We start from the raw sequence: 20,134 nt of genomic DNA on the forward strand, positions 1-20,134 counted from the left end.
AGAGGTCTGGGCATTCCTCGCTGCACTGTACAGCATACACTACATTGTTAAGAGGTTCTTAAAAGGTTCCTTTTTCATAAAGCTTAAACTTACTGTTGGATCAGGTGACCCTGAACCATCCTTCATCATGATGCTTCCAGTAACTATTATCTACCGTCAACCTCCAACCACACATAGTAGGTGGCTGCTTTTCTCTGGGCTTGGTTCTTCTGGGGATGCCTTCCTGTAAAAAGGGAGTTCTTTCTCCCCATTTTCAAGTGCTTGTTAATCGGTATCACCCATCAGATCATTGGGTTTCTTTCTTTAATATTGCAGGATCATTACGTTAGTATAAAAAGTGCATCGAGATGTGTTGTTGTGAACCAGTACTAGAAAAAAACTGCTGAATTCATAAAATTCCAAATAGACCACAGTAAATGCAGCTGACTAACTAATGTTGGTTACCTTATGTGCTATACTGCATGTAGACTAATTTTTAATAAAAAGCCCCAATACATAATTAATTTAAAATGGCAGTAATGGCCCACAATCACAGACTGTCAGAGTAGTGCTTAAAAAAAGCTTCTATGTCTACATAATGTAATTTTCTGTGGGGTGCTGTGATTAATGGCAGTGCTGATGTGCCCCACCACTGCTAGAATAAAAAAAAAAATGCAGTTCAGAAATCAGTAAGAAATTAATCATCCTGCTCTGACCTATTATTACTGCAGTGACCTCAGCAGGGTTGTGGCAGGCTGACCTCATCAGAAAAATAACAATAGTGGTCAATTTTGATTGGGTTAAAATAACTGCTGTTTACAGAGGCAGCCTTCTAAGGTCATGTAAGTAAAACCTCCAACCTTTCTCAGACAGGTGTTGACTGAGGCCATATATGTATATATTATGAAAGAGAAGTTTGACTTCTAACCTTTAATTACACTGTTATTTTTATCCAAATCATTTTCTTTTTCCTAAACACTGCCAAGTAGTTTAGTTGCCAAACCCAAGTGAACAATTAGTCAAAATTGTTATTTTCTAAACCTAACAACTAAAACTGTGTGGAAAAAAATATAAATAATTGAAACAATATTGTGTACTTACTAAACAAACTTATATAAAATGAACTTTTCTTTTCTTTTTGGTCTTTTAGTTAAGTTTCTGTGGTTTTGAGTGATGCTGAGTTTTTTTGTGATATGATGCTTAAGTTTTGATTTGAATCTATTTGTTATTCTAGCCTCCCTGTGTTTCCCTGTCTGTTCACCACTTTGTCTTACTATGTTTAGGTTAGTTTCCGTGTTTCCAGTGTCTTCTCTTTCTTTCCTGTGTTGCTTTAACATTTAGTGTTCTTTTGTTTTTGTTGCAATAGTTTTAGTTTCTCCATATGTGATCATCCTGAATAAACACAAAAATCGGCTTTAATGCTGTTAACTCACAAGAGTTATTCACAAGAAACAAAACAACCATGAAGGACGATGCAACAAAGCAAGACTGAGACAATACACACACACACACACACACACACACACACACACACACACACACAGGATAACGAGGGCAGAGGTAACAGGTGGGAACACAACTGAGAATAATTAACTTAATGAGTCGGGGGAACCAACACACGGAACAACAGTCGCCAAAATAAAATATGGAAGAGAGCCACAGCAGAATGGGGAGACAGCACTAACTTGACACAAACAGACAAAAGGAAAAACAGAGAGCGAGAAGACTGAAGGAACATCATGAGAACACAAAGGGGAACTAACAAACCTGACGTCATCTAAAGCTGAACTAAAAGCAAGAGACACATAAACTAACTCTCAGAAGCACAAGAAATCTTTGGCTCCTTTGGTGGTTCGACACTGGCACTTAAATCTACTCAAGTTTAGTTTAAATTTAGTGAAACATTGTGGTTTAGACTAAAATCCGCCCCTTCACAACACCAACCCTGCACTGCTGAGCTTGATGCCTTGGAAATGAAAGCAGGTTGCATAAGGACACATTGGCTGTGATGAAAAACCTAATACGCTAAAAGTTTACAAAACCTCAAATCATCGATGCCTGACAAATCATTTGCTATGGAGAGATGAACAAACAAACAAAGGGAAGCCACAAGAGCCACAGAGCAAACACACATGCACGGTTATAAATAATAAACTTTGGCACTGCTCCTTCGTCATAAGTCAGATTGGTGGCAGGAACCCAGATTTGCTGCTGTGCCAACTTATGACTGCCTGACTTCATGCATGGTTTTTATTTTTATGTTTTGGTGGAGGCAGTGGGGCAGGCAATCACATATGGTGCGTGTGTGTGTGTGTCCCTGTGTTTGTTTTTTGGAGATGGATGTAGAAAGATTGTGGAAAGGTTGTAGCTTGTTCACTGTCATGGTTTCTACCTGCAAGTCAATGCAATGCTTTTATCTGCCATGTCAACCTCGTTACCAAGAGTTACCATTTATGCATTTATAAACTATACGTATGAAGACCATGATTGGCATTATGTATTTCAAAGCCTCCAACCCTAACCTTTACAACCACATACATCATATATATGCACTGTAACCTGTAACACAGATACTCGAGGAGATGAGTTGGGGTGCTTTTCACCACTTTTTTTTTAACAGCATCAGTTTTTGGAACAAATAAACACACAGGGGCAGTTGAACATTTAGAAGTGCTTTCATTTACTCTTATCCTGGTGTTTCAACCATGCAAACATTTCCATCTAGTATTAATTTACTTCTAGAAACAAGTTTCACCACTTAGCAGCCGTCTCAGTAATAACATAAAAACTGCGTGCATAAAATCACCATCTATCCATCCATATAATATCTTTACTACAATATTTAGTGGATGTGCCAGCTGCAGTATAGTTGAAAACTTCTGCTGCACCACATTTTCCCATATTTATCCTGCATGTCCTGTTTTCTCCTCTGCATTGATGATAAACACTGTAAATGTATTTTGGTACTTACTTACTGCAACATAAAAAAAAAAATAATCAAACCTTTGCTGTCAACCAGGGGTCTGAAACTTTTAGTGCTCAGTTTCATTCTCTGCTGTCTTTAATTCTGTAATTAATTTTTTATGTGTACAGGGAGTGCAGAATTATTAGGCAAATGAGTATTTTGTCCACATCATCCTCTTCATGCATGTTGTCTTACTCCAAGCTGTATAGGCTCGAAAGCCTACTACCAATTAAGCATATTAGGTGATGTGCATCTCTGTAATGAGAAGGGGTGTGGTCTAATGACATCAACACCCTATATCAGGTGTGCATAATTATTAGGCAATGTCCTTTCCTTTGGCAAAATGGGTCAAAAGAAGGACTTGACAGGCTCAGAAAAAGTCAAAAATAGTGAGATATCTTGCAGAGGGATGCAGCAGTCTCAAAATTGCAAAGCTTCTGAAGCGTGATCATCGAACAATCAAGCGTTTCATTCAAAATAGTCAACAGGGTCGCAAGAAGCGTGGGGAAAAACCAAGGCGCAAAATAACTGCCCATGAACTGAGAAAAGTCAAGCGTGCAGCTACCAAGATGCCACTTGCCACCAGTTTGGCCATATTTCAGAGCTGCAACATCACTGGAGTGCCCAAAAGCACAAGGTGTGCAATACTCAGAGACATGGCCAAGGTAAGAAAGGCTGAAAGACGACCACCACTGAACAAGACACACAAGCTGAAACGTCAAGACTGGGCCAAGAAATATCTCAAGACTGGTTTTTCTAAGGTTTTATGGACTGATGAAATGAGAGTGAGTCTTGATGGGCCAGATGGATGGGCCCGTGGCTGGATTGGTAAAGGGCAGAGAGCTCCAGTCCGACTCAGACGCCAGCAAGGTGGAGGTGGAGTACTGGTTTGGGCTGGTATCATCAAAGATGAGCTTGTGGGGCCTTTTCGGGTTGAGGATGGAGTCAAGCTCAACTCCCAGTCCTACTGCCAGTTTCTGGAAGACCCCTTCTTCAAGCAGTGGTACAGGAAGAAGTCTGCATCCTTCAAGAAAAACATGATTTTCATGCAGGACAATGCTCCATCACACGCGTCCAAGTACTCCACAGCGTGGCTGGCAAGAAAGGGTATAAAAGAAGAAAAACTAATGACATGGCCGCCTTGTTCACCTGATCTGAACCCCATTGAGAACCTGTGGTCCATCATCAAATGTGAGATTTACAAGGAGGGAAAACAGTACACCTCTCTGAACAGTGTCTGGGAGGCTGTGGTTGCTGCTGCACGCAATGTTGATGGTGAACAGATCAAAACACTGACAGAATCCATGGATGGCAGGCTTTTGAGTGTCCTTGCAAAGAAAGGTGGCTATATTGGTCGCTGATTTGTTTTTGTTTTGTTTTTGAATGTCAGAAATGTATATTTGTGAATGTGGAGATGTTATATTGGTTTCACTGGTAAAAATAAATGATTGAAATGGGTATATATTTGTTTTTTGTTAAGTTGCCTAATAATTATGCACAGTAATAGTCACCTGCACACACAGATATCCCCCTAAAATAGCTAAAACTAAAAACAACTTCCAAAAACATTCAGCTTTGATATTAATGAGTTTTTTGGGTTCATTGAGAACATGGTTGTTGTTCAATAATAAAATTATTCCTCAAAGATACAACTTGCCTAATAATTCTGCACTCCCTGTATTTCTCAGTCCTTCGTAGCTTGTCTTCATTTAGTCCACAACTGCTAACAAAAACATGCCTGTGCCTGCTTATCACCTCTAATCTAGCTTCCCTTCATTGGGCAACATTCAGAATTCATTGTAAAATGTAGTAATTTCATGGGCAGGCTCCTCCTATTATTGCATTAGTTGGCCTGTCCAATCATCTGGTCAGAGTCTTTTCACTGTACTGTGGTCTTCTTTTAAATTCAGACACAAGGCTGCAGGAACCTTTGGAACAGCCTTCCTAAGCTCCTCCGGTCAGGGGTCCGTTCTTCGTACCTCGCTTACTACATCCAAGATCAGGGGTGCCCAATCCCGGTCCTCGAGAGCTACTATCCTGCAGCTTTTAGATGCATCCCTACTCCAACACAGCTGAATCAAATGGTTTGATCTCTTCAGCATGCCATCATGTTTGGCAAAGGCCTGATAACAAGCCATTCATTTGATTCAGGTGTGTGGGAACAAGGATGCATCTAAAAGCTGCAGGACGGTAGCTCTCGAGGACCGGGATTGGGCACCCCTGTCCAAGATCAAATGACACATCCAAGATCAAATCATCGCGCTAACTTTGAGCTCGCTATTCCGGTTCTCCGAACACACCTGTTGTTGACGATTAGTATAGCTGGATGAAGTAATGTGAGATAACTGGGTGGCTTAACAGGGGCTACGCATCGATAGTAGAAACATTGATCGGCAACCCTTTGATTGGTCGGCGAAAATGTCGAAGGAGCGCGCTCTGTATTTTTTGGCAGCAGAGCAAGAACTCTTGATTGAGGGATTTCAGGAGTTTCAGAGTTTAATTAAAACGCAAGGGAACACTGCAAAGGCTGCAAAAGCAAGGAGAGAGGGCTGGCAGAAAGTTGCTGACAAATTAAACTCGTAAGTAATTTAATAATAATAATAATAATAATGGATTGGATTTATATAGCGCTTTTCAAGGCACCCAAAGCGCTTTACAATACCACTATTCATTCACTCTCACATTCATACACTGGTGGAGGCAGCTACGGTTGTAGCCACAGCTGCCCTGCGGCAGACTGACAGAAGCGAGGCTGCCATATCGCGCCATCGGCCCCTCTGGCCAACACCAGTAGGCAGTAGGGTAAATTTATTATATTACACTATATTATATTATATTATATTATATTATATTATATTATATTATATTACATTATATCCTCTTTCACATTAGAGCCACGACAGGACCCACTAGAACATGGGAACAAGTAAAAGTGAAATATAAGAATATTCTACAGAATGGTAATATTTATCACTTATATTGCTTTTAGTCTCTTGGAAAGAGACCCTGAAATAATCTGTTTGTTTATAACAGCAACCAAGAAAAGGGCAGAGCAAACAAAGACAGGTGGTGGTCCTGCACCCCCTCGTCAACAAGTTGGTTAAGTAAATAATACCCTCACGGGAAAATCGATATCTCTCTATGAGCACACTGTCGCGCTGAGCTAAAGGATCCTGTCTATCCCGCAATATACGCTGAATTCTGAAAACTCTCCTTATCAATCTTGCACCTTCCGCAATGGGTGGCTCGCGTATACGGACAGGACATGGCTGCGACAGACTTCCCAAATCCACCTTCGCTTTTATAGCCGTGGTCTCTCATCTTGATTACACGAAGTAATTTACAATTACTACTCTAAAATATGAATTACATCTGAAATAATCAAATACATGAAATAGAATGATTAATAGTACATTTCCCTTTTTTTAGGAAATGACCTGTATGTATCTGTATGAAATCAATAAAAGGATCAAATACTGCATTAACTTTAGTTACATTGATAATATTTATTTATGGTAAAACAGTGGTAAAATATCGCTGTTGCTTTCGTATAAGTGAAGCGGACATACCTGAGTGGCCGCGATTTAATCCTGTTTACATAAAGTAAGCCTGCTCCCGAGCAGGTTTACGCTTACGGATCTGTTGCTATGACAGCAAGTCCCGGATGAGCTTTGGAGAACCGAACGATCCAAGATCACGCAAAATCGTCAACAATCAAATCCAGCTAACTTACTTAGCGCGGTACGAAGAACGGACCCCAGGTCAATCTGTGCTTTGGTTAAATTACTGCTGAAAACACATTTTTGTATGTATGCACACTTTTCTAATGTGTGTTTTCTCCAAACTGAAAAGCACTTTGTATCTGTATCAGAAACTGCAATACAAATAATAATGTTATTATTATTATTGTTACTCATTTCAGTGAAACTGCTCCATAATGCAGTGATTTAAACATTTGTCTAACAAGAAAAAGATCCTGTAAAAGCTCGAAGTGTGCAGACAGACTCGCTGTGGTCACCTTTTGTGAATAAGGGAGAAGCTGAAAGTAGCTTTATTTAAGTGACACTGCGGTAACGTCATCTGAAAAAGGAACGCGGTGGGCGGTCGATTGTGATGAGGTCTGCATTCCCGTAACTTTTGAGCTTAATTTCTTAAATGATCATTACTGAGATTTCTGCTGTTCCAGTCCTATGTCACATCATCGCTGCTGCACTGTGTGGTGTTGTCCGATCGGCCTCGACACTCTAGAGAAAAAATAGCCCTCGAGCATCAGTCCTCATAAAGATAGGGACACATACACATAAATGTCCACAAATAAACGCAGTCTTGTTTGTCTCATCCTATTCATTGCATTTGCCAAGTTATTTTATGCCATTTAACATCCTCACTTTCTGCAGTCAAAGTCTTATACACACACACACACACACACTGCTACATTCCTTTAAACACACAAGGACAAATTGAGCTTGAAAAGAGTTTATGTTCTGCCACCCACATACAGACACACACACTCGGGGTGCTATTTGCAGGCGATGACAGCGGGATAATTGTTGATAAACAGAGGGTATTTGATGGCGCGTGCTGGCCTTCAGCTATTCAGTCGTCTCATTGTCCTGCATGTGTCTGTGTGATTGCGTGTGTGTGTGTTTGCGTTATGGCAAACAGAAAGGAAACGGCAAAACTCAAAGAGAAACTACACAGGAGCTCCTCGTGTTTGGATTAGATCTGATGAGATTCTGGAGAAATGTGAGGACAAATGTAAGCAGCACAAGCATGTGTGAGGGCTGAAGCTTTTACTTTTCTTTCACATGTTTATGTGTAGCTAAAAAGTTAGGGTAGTGAAGGTAGTGAAGATTTATGCTTTTGAAACTCCCTTTTCATAAATGTTTTTTTTAATCTGTTTTGTCATCTCTGGATGTTTTCGGGTCAGTAGTGAGACATAAATCTAGTAGACATGCTTAGGACTTAATTACAAATTACAAGGAAATGTTTTTCTCATCTTGTGACTCCCTTATTTTCCCCCTTTTGTTGTTTCTCTCACAGGACCCCCATCATTGCAGGCGGACTGTTTGTGATTGACAGGTCCTGGTTCAATCACCTTGGAAAATACGACACTGCCATGGACATTTGGGGTGGTGAGAACTTTGGTGAGTCATCGTACTTGGAAGAAAGGTGCTGTGAAGTTTAGAGGGAACTCGTAAAACATTGGAAACTAATATTAACGGTTTAAGCAGTAATATTAATGATGTTTTCTGTTGAGTAATTACATTTTTGCCACTTCTACATTTTTAAAATCATTTTATTTTTGTTGTTACAGACCACCCATCTCAAATGGACTAAACCAGTGAAACCATTATATCCTAACATTAGCAAAAAGTCAACCATCCATTTATGAAACACAAAATAAATAGCTCAAGCTGCATTTTCATCAGTATCTTTTGGTTTATTTACATTCAGTCAGTCCACTCTCACTGCAAAGAAACTGGAATGTATCTTTGGACCAAAGGAGGCCCACATTTTCAGTTTCCTATGAGCTGCATTAGGCTTTAACTGCCAGTGTTGCTTCGGGGTGAGTCTGGCCACAGTGACACAGTCACAACTCCACATCTGGAGCTCAGCTCAGATTAGCCCACAGACTATTTTCCTGTGCCATGACTGGGCATAAGAGTCCAAAGTAAATCAGATTAGGTCCAAATGTGTCTTCTGTCAGGCTGTGGATGGTGTCTTTGTCAGTACGAGGGCCATAAAACTGATTCAGACATAAGTGCAATTAAATTAGCTCGAGTTCGAACCATGACTGATGATTGTCATGCATTTTTAATGATTTAGTGCAAGGTGTACTTACAATGTGCATCAAAACAGCAGGATAACCTGAGTCATTTGTATGGGATCAGGTCCACTCTAACCTGGCTGATCGTAGCCAGGTTAGCCAAAAACGTTTAATTTACTGAATGCCAATGTGCAGACTTAAAAATGCATTTGTCCTAGCTGCCACTGGTCTTTTGAACAGTGTTTTTTATGTTTTATATGATTTGTTATTTATTGCATTTTGCTTTATGGTTGTGTGATTGATCCTTTATCCCAAAACATTTAAAAGTCCAAATATAAGGTGTTCTTCCCTGCAGATTTCACATTATGCAAAAACACATCAAGTAACGCAGATTGGTCCTTTTATCAGAGGAGTTATTACCAAATGTAAGGAGTTAACAAATTCTACAGATTCTTCTTCTCTCTTCCCTTATCGTCTCTTCTCTTCTGTGGCAAATTAAGGTATTCTGTGTTAAATTAAATAACGACTGCATTCATTATTATTTCTCAAGGTACAAAATATAAGCAGGAAAAAATATTAGTCAAGCACTCAATCTTATTTGCTAATGTTTGCAACATGCAGCTTACTGCCAGTTGCGCTGATTTTTAACACTGGAAAAACGCATGTAGGATTTTTTTACGTTTATTGAAATGAACTGACTTCTCCTGTGTAACTACAAAATAAGTCGCCAAACTGACCATCTAAAAACATCATAACATCACAGAGAAACCTGCTGGATGTCTGCAAACTTGAACATCGTCACAAAATTTGTAGGATTATTACCTTAAGGGAAAAAATCATGGTTTTAGTTAAATATTTAAAACGTTAGCTTTCACTTGAAGGAGGAAATGGGCTAGTTTGCTTTTTTCATTTTATACCAAACGCTGCTATTATTTCCTAATCATAATCAATCTTAAATAACAGGGCGAGGGGCCCGGCCCTGGAGCGGGGTGCCGCCGGTGCGTCGAACCACCTGGGGGGGCTCTTCAACTGGTGGGGGAGATGGTCACATCTTGCAGGAGCTTTCCTCTCTTCAGGAACTCTCTCTGCAGGAGGGGGAGATACAGGAGAGGTGGAGGAAGATCTCAGCCTGGGCGTTTACTGTCTTATGTAGTCTGGAAGATGAGTGGATGATGGGGTGGGTGCAGTTTTCTCTGTGGTGGGGTTGGGTGGACTGTCCCGGGCTCTGTGGGGCCGGGAGGCGCTGCTGCACTGGGCCCCGGTCTGGATGGGCCTGGGCCCCCTTTCCCTGGCGGGTCGCGGAGTGTGGGAGTGCCTACTGGGGTCAGCGGGGGAGCTGGCCCCAGGGAGGGGTTACCTGCCCCTCCCTTCCTTCCCTCCCCATCTCCAGCTGCCTCTCTCTTCCCGCTCCACCACAACCACCCACACATGCAGGGCCTTGGAGTAGGGGTATGTCACCAGGGTGCAGAGGAGGCTACCCCCCCCTCTGTCCCCTTCTGGCTGCCTCTGCCTCAATTTTATCCCACAACTTAGACATTCACATTATTCACACTCTCATTACACATACATATAGGATCTTGGGGGTGGGCACAATCACGGAGTCCAAATTACCATCAGGGTGTACACCTCACCCCTGGCGTCGTTGCCCACCTCTCAATTTTAAATACACTTAGTCATTGAGGGCTAGCAGGAGGGACTATGCGCTTACCTGCTGCTCCTTGGCAGGTAGCTCCATGCCCTCCTGGGTTTTAATTGCACCTTAGAACACATATGCATCAACACTACAATGAGCGGGTGGAGGGAGGTTTGGAGTCTTCTCCCACCCCCATTCTCTGCGGCCTGCTGGAGCAGGAGGGCTAGGTGGAGTTGGCCGTCCGACTGCGGTCTGGAGTGTGGGGCCTCCCTGCTGCTACGGAGTCGGGGTGGTCTGCCTCTCCCCACCGCAGGGAAAAGGGTAACACCACCTGGGTCTAGGTGCAGTTCCCCCCTCCAGGAGCAAGGGCACCTAGACCCGGTTTGTAGAGTACGCTTGGGGAGTGTGATCGTGTGTACAGCGTCTCTTTATGTCTGTCTCCACGTTGGTTGAGTGTGGAGTGAGTGCATATGAGAGCATGAGGGGGGGAATGGATGTTTGTGTCTGTGTGTGCCTGTATGTCTGTGTCTATATGTCAGGTTGGGTATCAGACGCCACCTCTCTGGGGACACCTCAAGCCCTCCAAGGTTTGGAGGCCTATCTCCACCTACCACCACTTCCCCTGCCGGTGGCGGACTCCCTCAGGTGTCGGTGCATTGGTGGTTCTTTGTGTCTGGGGGTGGGCGTCCAGGTACACACCGGCTCACTCCTTGGCGGCCGCTTATCGGGGCCTGGAGCCTGGGGCTCGCTCGGGCCCCTTCGGGGGTGGGGTGCCCCCGGCCTCTCGGCCTGGGGCTCGGTCACTCAGGCACAGCTGGCGGCCGGCGGAGCTCACGGGCGCGTCACTGCAACTCCCCCGGCTTCTGCTCCGCGGCTGCTGAGTGAACCCTCATCTGGGACTCTCCTCAGCTCTTACTGGAACAGTGGCGCGGCTGCCCCTCTGTTGGTCTTCCATGGTTTCTTGTGTTCTGGGGGCCTCTGGATGTCTGGAGTTTTGATCTCCTCCATACCTGCTTCACACCCTGGAGGACGGGGCTGTGGCCCCCCCACACTCCCTAGCAGATTGTTACATGGAGAAACCTTTGGAATACAAGCGCGCTGATCCACACAGGTATGCACACGGGTGTTCACTGCTCGTAGACCCAAATTACACCTTTCTTGGCTGCTACTTCGAAGCACATCTGTCCTGCGTGCTGCACAACAACATTGAATATTTAGTATTTACTGCTGTTTACACTTAGCTAGATTAATGCGATGGTGTTGTGTTTAGTATGTTGCTTTGTTTTTTGTTTTTTTTGTCTTTTTTTGCTTGTTTTCTATTCTTCTCTCAACAGGTGATCCAGGAGATTTTTATTTTTTTTCTCCCCCCCTTTCTCACTGTCCCTCTCCCCTTCTGTTTTTCCTTTCCTTCCTCTTTCTTTCTCCCTTTCCTATCTCTCACTCATGTCTGTCCCGTCTGTAACATCTGAAAATAAAATATAATAAATAATAAAAACAAAGATCGACCAAATGGACCAATACGGCAATGCCACGATGATCCATTTGGCAAAGTAAATCCATTGGGTATCCTTGTTGGTCTTCAGACAACAATTCTGATGGCTAAAGAACCAAATGGGACAGGCGGAAAAAAAAAAAAAAAAAAAAAAAAAGAAATGAACTGACTTCTCCTGTGTAACTACAAAATAAGTCGCCAAACTGACCATCTAAAAACATCATAACATCACAGAGAAACCTGCTGGATGTCTGCAAACTTGAACATCGTCACAAAATTTGTAGGATTATTACCTTAAGGGAAAAAATCAGGTCAGAATCAGTGAGTGGATGAATTATTAGCGGGTATGAGTTTCTCTCATGTTCAATAAATTTGGTACCTAACAAATTAAAGGTATTCATCACATTAATGCCAATTCCTATAAAAACCCAGAATTGCCATAAAGCAGTTACCGTATCACTTTGTTCCATTGCACACAAAGGTCTAATTTGCCCAGAGATAAGGCACTATATCATGATCAGCTTTAATGAGCTCAGTGCTTCGGTTACAAGAAAGCCAAACCTCCTCTTCACCTGCAGTTCTACTGTTTCACATCTAAACTGTATTTTCTTCACTATAGTTTTAGCAACCCTGTCTTCTCACCACCAACATTCAGAAATGATTAATTTACCCAGAGCAAATCTGTGTGGTTGTCATGTTCACTGGCAGGATGATGCTTTAATGCAAGATTCATGTTTTTTATGGTTTTAGTTAAATATTTAAAACGTTAGCTTTCACTTGAAGGAGGAAATGGGCTAGTTTGCTTTTTTCATTTTATACCAAACGCTGCTATTATTTCCTAATCATAATCAATCTTAAATAACAGTGCGAGGTGCAGCCATAGTTAATAAGCATGCCTAAATTTAATTCCTCATTGTGCTTCCAGTGCTGCTGAAATTTTTAGATGGCTATTATATGATGGATGTCCCATTTTGATGGCTTACACCTACAGTCTGTGATTTCACCACATGAATCGAAATTGCACCAACTTCAGTGTCAAGAAGACTCGAGTTTCATGTCAGGTATCATCACTTGTGATGAGAACTGTGTCTGTCTGCAGCTCTGAGACAAAACAGCAGTTTTCAGGAAAAACAGAGACTCAGTGTGCAAGTTTGAAGGTTAAGCATCAGGTCAGGGGTATTACAGTTTTTTACAGCCGCTAGGACACATTTCCCAATACTTAGGTCACTTTTGCAAAACTCTTCACACAATCCTCCTAACTGACCGTCAGCTTGGCAAAGCAGTTCATTTCACATTCAAAATGCACTACAACTACCAAAACACTTCATTCAGGTCTCAAATAAACTCATTCTTCCAGAACACTAGCAAAGGTTGACAGCCGACAAACACACTTTGTCACCCACAAAACAATGACCTGAAAAACACTAACAACACGTAGCATTACACAGTGTTTTCTTGTGTAAAACAAGGACACATCTCTGTTTATAATTTCAATATATGTTACTGGAATGAATCAGACATCATGCAGAATTCGTTAATATTTGTTTATGTATTTCTATTTTTTTGCACTAAGTAATCCCAAAATACAAGAATTTGTATACACACCATCCACTGATACACATACAATAGTAATGCTAATCTACTCGGTCTTCTCCATTTGGCCACAGGTTCTCATCCACATCACATCTTATGTCATCTAGGGCAACACACCTAGGAAAGAATCTTCTGGCTGCCAGAATTGAAGGAGTTGAACAATTGAAGGAGTAACACCTGTGCAGATGTTCATCTGCAATGAGAATCAGCTGTGGCTGGTTAAACTGCATTTTTAGATTTAAAATATGTTTCAATAAAATATTGCTGTTGAATTTTGCTGTCTTTTCAAGTTTTGCATTGTGTTATTGTTTTGGCCATAAGTTTAACAGTTTTGACAACAGTATGTAAGCACATGCAAAATGTCCTGTACGTACAAAGATTTTTGGCAGTTGTTGTGTCTGAGTGAGAAGATAATTCATGAAATTTGAGAGATGTAGTCATTGAATGCATTTTGTGCCAAAGCAATGATAACTGGTCCTCAGTTTAGCCCACATAGACTTCTGTTGTGCTCACTGTGTGAGGAGTTTTGCAAACGTGACCTAAGTATTGAGAAATGTGTCCTAGCGGCTGTAAAAAACTGTAACACGAGCATACTTGCCATTTTGTTTTGACTTTCACAACACACAAAGACATTGTTGCCCAGAGTCACACTGTCATGGCAGAATTATACCATCATGTCCAGTGGTGTCTGAAAGATAACATCTATTGCAAACCAGCTGAACTGTGCATGTGCCACTGTACCCTAGCACACAGCACAACCTTCACTTACCACGAGCTCGACCAGATGCTCTCTGTAACCTTGTCCTTTTCCACAGAATTAAATTCAAGTTGAAGGTTTGGCCTTTCGACACAATAGTGGGTATCCAGTGAGCATCATTGACGCATACAGAATTTGAGATAATGATCTAAAAGTAGGAGGACAGCTGTGCCCGAAGGAGACAACTTTAAAGGCGACTGCTCAGTAATTTAAATCAGATTTGAATTCAGATTTGTAATAGTGGAGTGACAGAGGGGGGAAAGTGAGGAGATAACAGCTTGTAGTTTTAGCATACACCTAGCACTGCATCAGATGCATGACTTGAACAGTTTCCCTGGTGTTGACTGTGTGATCACAGACAGCTGAGCCGATTGCAAAGACAGAGGGATGATTAAATTAGTGAGATAACTGCCAGAAACAAAGGTGAAGTTTTCATTCAACAAAAAAAAAGTCTTTACCTTCTGACATCCATCCAGCAGCAGCATCTGGCGCTCCTGCTGCTACCTGCCTCCAGTCATCTGAACTGTGCGTGTGTGTGTGTGTGTGTGTGTGTGTGTGTGTGTGTGTGTGTGTGTGTGTGTGTGTGTGTGTGTGTGTGTGTTTGTGTCTGTCTGTGGGTGTCTATGGTGTTGAATTCAGTTTGGTGATTGTTATACTGCTGCCTTTTCTCTGATCACTGAAAGATGGTTAGCCTGTTTTTCATCTCCCTTTGAGAAACGTGCGCACACAAACACGCACACACAAACACGCACACACACACACACACAAGCACACACACACACTCATTTGCTCTCTGTCATGTTTCTGTCAGTCTCACAGGCTCTGTGTCAGTATCTCAGCATCTTGCTGACTTCTCTTGTTCTCCTTTGTACTCTCTCGTGTTTCACCTTTGCCTCCATCCCTCCTCTCCCTCATCAAACCAGTCCATGCTCTAATTTTCACTTCCTCTCTCTTCCATGCTCTCACTCTCCCTCTCTCCCCCCTGTTACTGCAAAAACTTTGTGAAATTTTCAGCTTCTCTTTCTTTGGGGGAACGCTTGTTTCTTTTTTTCTCTGTGGACAGATAGAAACTCTGAGAATTAACACACACACGAGGAATGATGTGAAATGAAGTGAAGTTAGTTTTGTCTTTCATCTGTGTTGCAGTGCTCACATCAGAGAATGAGCACAGTGTAAGCAGGTCATATGAATGCATCCGCACACACATTCTAACACACATAACTCAAACAAACAAATCAGAGTCCATCAGTGTGTCATCAAATATTTAGGGAGGGTTGTCCCACTTAGCTGTGATGTGCCGAATAGAAAAGATACAAAATAGAAAAAAAGGACAACACTTCAAATAAATAAGCGTGAGAGACAGAATGGAGGTAAATTTAACCAGTTAACCTGACACACTTGATGTTTGCCTCCCAAAAGTATGTTAAAACTGGTTTCATCCCTAACACCACCTCTTACTTTAGTGAAGCTTGTTCTAGACATTTAAAATGAACCCCATGTCTGTGAAGGTTCTCAGTCATCCAGGTCATTGTAGTCAAATGAGCTTACAAAGAAAAGCGTCTGGACTTCTTTAAGTTGCTTGAAAATGGTAAATGGTAAATGGCCTGTATTTATATAGCGCTTTACTAGTCCCTAAGGACCCCAAAGCGCTTTACATATCCAGTCATCCACCCATTCACGCACACATTCACACACTGGTGATGGCAAGCTACATTGTAGCCACAGCCACCCTGGGGCGCACTGACAGAGGCGAGGCTGCCGGACACTGGCGCCACCGGGCCCTCTGACCACCACCAGTAGGCAATGGGTGAAGTGTCTTGCCCAAGGACACAACGACCGAGACTGTCCAAGCCGGGGCTCGAACCAGCAACCTTCCGATTACAAGGCGAACTCCCAACTCTTGAGCCACGATCGCCCCACAAAGTGGAAGTGGAAGGGGTTACATGAATAGGATGAATAGGATGAGGGATCTATGGAATCTTCGATACCCAGCATCCAGATTGACAGTCAAACCACTAGTAGCTCAGTGTTCCAACATTCAGTAGAAGGAAATATTCTCATGTCTAGAGTTTGACAAGGTACAACACTAATGCTACGGCAAGGGGGAGCCAGGATGACGGCTCATGGGGGCGATATCATCACCTCCACCCGAGATTGGGTACCAAGCCCCAAGTGCAATGGAAGGAGGATTGTTGAGTGCTTGAGGAACTGTCCTGAGAGAGGGTATCATGGCAAAGCTTGAAACCTGGATCCTCCGTAGCTGGTTACTAAGACTAAGTGAAGTACCATCTGAGGATCTGCTAGATAATGTGAACGGAGTACTATGGACAGTACCTCTGAGATTGCAAGTCCAGACTGACCAACCTGTGCCCTACCTGGATTGACTACAAGAAGGTCTATGACTCCAGTGCCCTGCACCTGGATCCTGGAATGCCTAGAAATAAACAAGATCAACAGGACCCTAAGAACCTTTATCAGGAACTCCATTGGGATGTGACGTACAACACTAGAGGCCAACTTCAAGCCCATAGCACAAGTCACCATCAAGTGCACGATCTACCAAGGAGGTAGTCTGTCCCCACTGCTGTTCTGTATAGGCCTGAACCCCCTCAGTGAGATCACTGACAAGACTGGCTATGGATACCGACTACAGAATGGAGCAATCGTTAGCCACCTCCTCGTTAACCAGGGGGAAGGAAGAAAGAACTTATGGGATCATGCTACAAGTATCTTGGAATCCCACAGGGAAATGGGAACCACTAACAGGCTGCTAGGAAAGCTAGAACCACCAAGTACTTGCAGAGAGTGAGGCAAGTCCTGAAGAGTCAGCTAAATGTTAAGAACAATATCCGGGTTATCAAAACCTACTCCCTGCCAGTGATCAGGTACCCTGCTGGGATAATAAGGTGCCCAAAGGAGGAGATAGAAGCCACAGACATCAAGACAAGGAAGCTACTGACCATGAATGGAGGGTTTCACCCCAAGCCTAGCACCCTGAGACTGTACACTAAGTGCAATGAAAGAGGCTGAGGACTAGCTTGAACATCCACACCCATGAGCACATCAGGAAGATGGCCTTCACTGACAGCATGCTTAGTTAATACTTCAGGCAGCAAAAATCCAAGAAAAAAGAGGTGCAATAAGGACATGTAAGGACAGGTCCTTGCAGATACCACCAGCAGATAGAAGAACTGTCTGACAATCAGAAATCCTACCAGTGGCTGGACAAAGCTGGACTGAAAGGCAGGAAAGCGGCACTAATCATGGCAGCACAGAAGCAAGCTCCAAGTACAAGATCCATAGAGGCAGGGGTCTATCACACCAGGCAAGACCCCAGGTGCAGGCTGTGTACAGTTGCCCTTGAGAAAATCCAGCACATAACAGTAGGGTGCAAGATGCTAGCAGGCAGGGCATACATCGAACACCATAACCAAGTGACCAACAGGAACAAGTCCTGAGGTCAAAATGGGACACCTAGGGTAGTTGAGAATGACGGATCTAAGTTCCTGTGGGACTTCCAGATACATACAGACAAACTGGTGATGGCTAACCAACCAGACATATTAGAGGTGGATAAACAGAGGGAGATGGCCGTAGTGATAGATGTAGCTATACTGAATGACAGCAAGATCAGGAAGAAGGAACATGAGAAGCTGGAGAAGTACCAAGAGTTGAGAGAAGAATTTGACAAGATGTGGAGGGTGAAGGTAACAGTGGTTCTAGTGGTAATCAGGGCGCTCAGTACAGTGACCCCCAAGCTAGGCGAGTGGCTCCAGCAGATTCCAGGAACAACATTTGAGATCTCTGTCCAGAAGAGCGCAGTCCTAGGAACAGCAACGATACTGTGTTGGACCCTCAAGCTCCCAGGCCTCTGATAGAGGACGTGAAGGATAGACTGAAAAGGGGATTTTGAAGTGCAACATTTATTATTTACTGCTTCAGCCATGCCATTTGAAGCACTTTGGGCTGTGTGACAGGTGCTTTGTAAAAAACAAAGCTTAGGATGAAAGGCGACATTTATTTAGGGTGCCTTTCAAGAGCAGAACATCACAAAGTGCTTCGCAGAAGAAATAAAACATTTTTGAAAAATTACATAGTGACACTGATAAAGATACACAGAACAGATAACTCTATTCTTGGCTTTGTGTAAGGGATGAGCATTCTTGGGTCAATTGTCATTTTGTTTAGGATAAAAGAGAACCCCCCCCCCCCCCCCCCCCCCCACAACTTTAGCTTTAAAAAAACAAGAAAAATAAAACTTACATCACTGAATAAAGCTACTTCAGCCAAGTCATAAATACTTTTTTTCTGATCCCTCTTATTACAGTTGAGCATTAGTGAAAATACAGAGAAATATTTGAATAAGTATAATTTTACCATTCATGGCAGTTAATTGAGCTGGATGCCTGAATATCTTTAAACAAAAACATCCCGCGTCTTCATATACGAAATGTCTCTACCTGAATTTAATTATTTTTGACTTTGCAATCAAATTTTGCTGTAAGGCTTTTTATTAGATATTAAGCCTTCAGTTTCATTAAAGTCTTACAGACAGATTTACTCTTCGTCATTATTTTATTTTGAGACGTTTCTGTATTTGACTATAAGAACTCTCATCATCAACTTTATGCCATTAATACAAAATAATCAAAGCTGCTCCCAGTGATCAGCTCAGATTGTTTAAGTTTACAGTTTGTCACAGCTGCATGAAAACCAAACCAAAATTATCAGTGATTTTATTTACATTTTTCAGTACAACAGGAACAGTAACAGACTGAACTAAAGTAAATAATACAATATATTACAGAGTTACAAAATATAACAAATAGCTCAATTATAAATATCCAGAATATTACAGAGATTAAATATATATGATTGACATTTTATACAGCTTTAGTGAAACTTTAATAATCGCTTCATATATCAATATCAGGGAATTTAAAAGTCTTTCTTATGTCTGTTTGTGTTGTGTGCAGAGATCTCATTCCGGGTTTGGCAGTGTGGCGGCAGTCTGGAGATCCTGCCCTGCAGCAGAGTGGGTCACGTCTTCAGGAAGAAACACCCATATGTGTTTCCTGAAGGCAACGCCAACACATACATCAAGTAAGTGTCTGAAGGATAATTTATAGAACTATTTTTATCACGGTTTAACAAAAAAATCAGTAATACTTGAGCATGAACCTTTGTGAATTCACTTCACCTGTTTCGGTGCAATTCAGAGGGACAACAGAGGTGTTGGAGAGGTGGCAACAGACCCTCTTCTTATTCCTCCTGACTGAGTTTTTTCTACTTTTTCTTTTTGCTCGTTTCCTTGTCACTGCTGATAGTATGAGACGATACCTGCAGCAAATTTAGGCTGCACATGTAGCCCAGCTCCTCCACAATATTGTAAGGTTTGTTTAATCTCTGGGAACAGACTCAAGAGCATGGAGGAGATACCAAGAGGTGGCTCCTGTTGCTGCTGTGTTGATGCCTTTCTTTGTCACTTTCATTTGTACTAAAGCAGATGAAACTGATCTATAATGGCTTATGTTTCTTTTTTTTTTCTTTTCTTTTTTTTTGCCATGTATAAGAAATATTTGAGAAATTCAATGTTAGATTGAACAAAGTTATAAGTATCACAATTTTTTAAAGTGCTACACTTCTTGCAGCAAACAAATGTATTTTTTTTCCCGTCTGCTCACTCATTATTGACTCAGTGTCATGAGTCGACAGTGAATCACTATAATGACCATTTGGACCGAAGGAATCTGCTCTGTTCCTGACATTTAGAAGATCACAGTGTTAACACGCAGCCGTCTGTGTCCACACTCCAATGCTTTTGAACTCTCTCCTGGAAAAATTCAGTGAAAATATATTTTCAATAAATAAACCCTTCCAAGTGTATCTGTAGGCTCGGGACAAGAAGAAGCAGAGGGTTTCTGCTTGTACTCAACTGGACCAAT

At 42.2% G+C, this 20,134-nt stretch overlaps 1 protein-coding gene across 1 annotated transcript in view; it reads left to right on the plus strand.

The window, feature by feature from the left end:
* LOC146618083 (polypeptide N-acetylgalactosaminyltransferase 14-like) overlaps positions 1 to 20,134 on the plus strand; it is a 264,598-nt gene that overhangs the window by 198,856 nt on the left and 45,608 nt on the right. Inside the window, exons 11-12 of the mRNA XM_085372113.1 lie at positions 7,988 to 8,091; positions 19,166 to 19,292. Coding sequence (XP_085228239.1) covers positions 7,988 to 8,091; positions 19,166 to 19,292 — 231 coding nt within the window. The remainder of the gene's footprint in view (positions 1 to 7,987; positions 8,092 to 19,165; positions 19,293 to 20,134) is intronic.

Source organism: Diplotaxodon limnothrissa, linkage group LG15 (assembly GCF_057381915.1).
Source record: "Diplotaxodon limnothrissa isolate DT_005_m linkage group LG15, D_limnothrissa_male_GT1.1, whole genome shotgun sequence".
NCBI lineage: Eukaryota > Metazoa > Chordata > Actinopteri > Cichliformes > Cichlidae > Diplotaxodon > Diplotaxodon limnothrissa.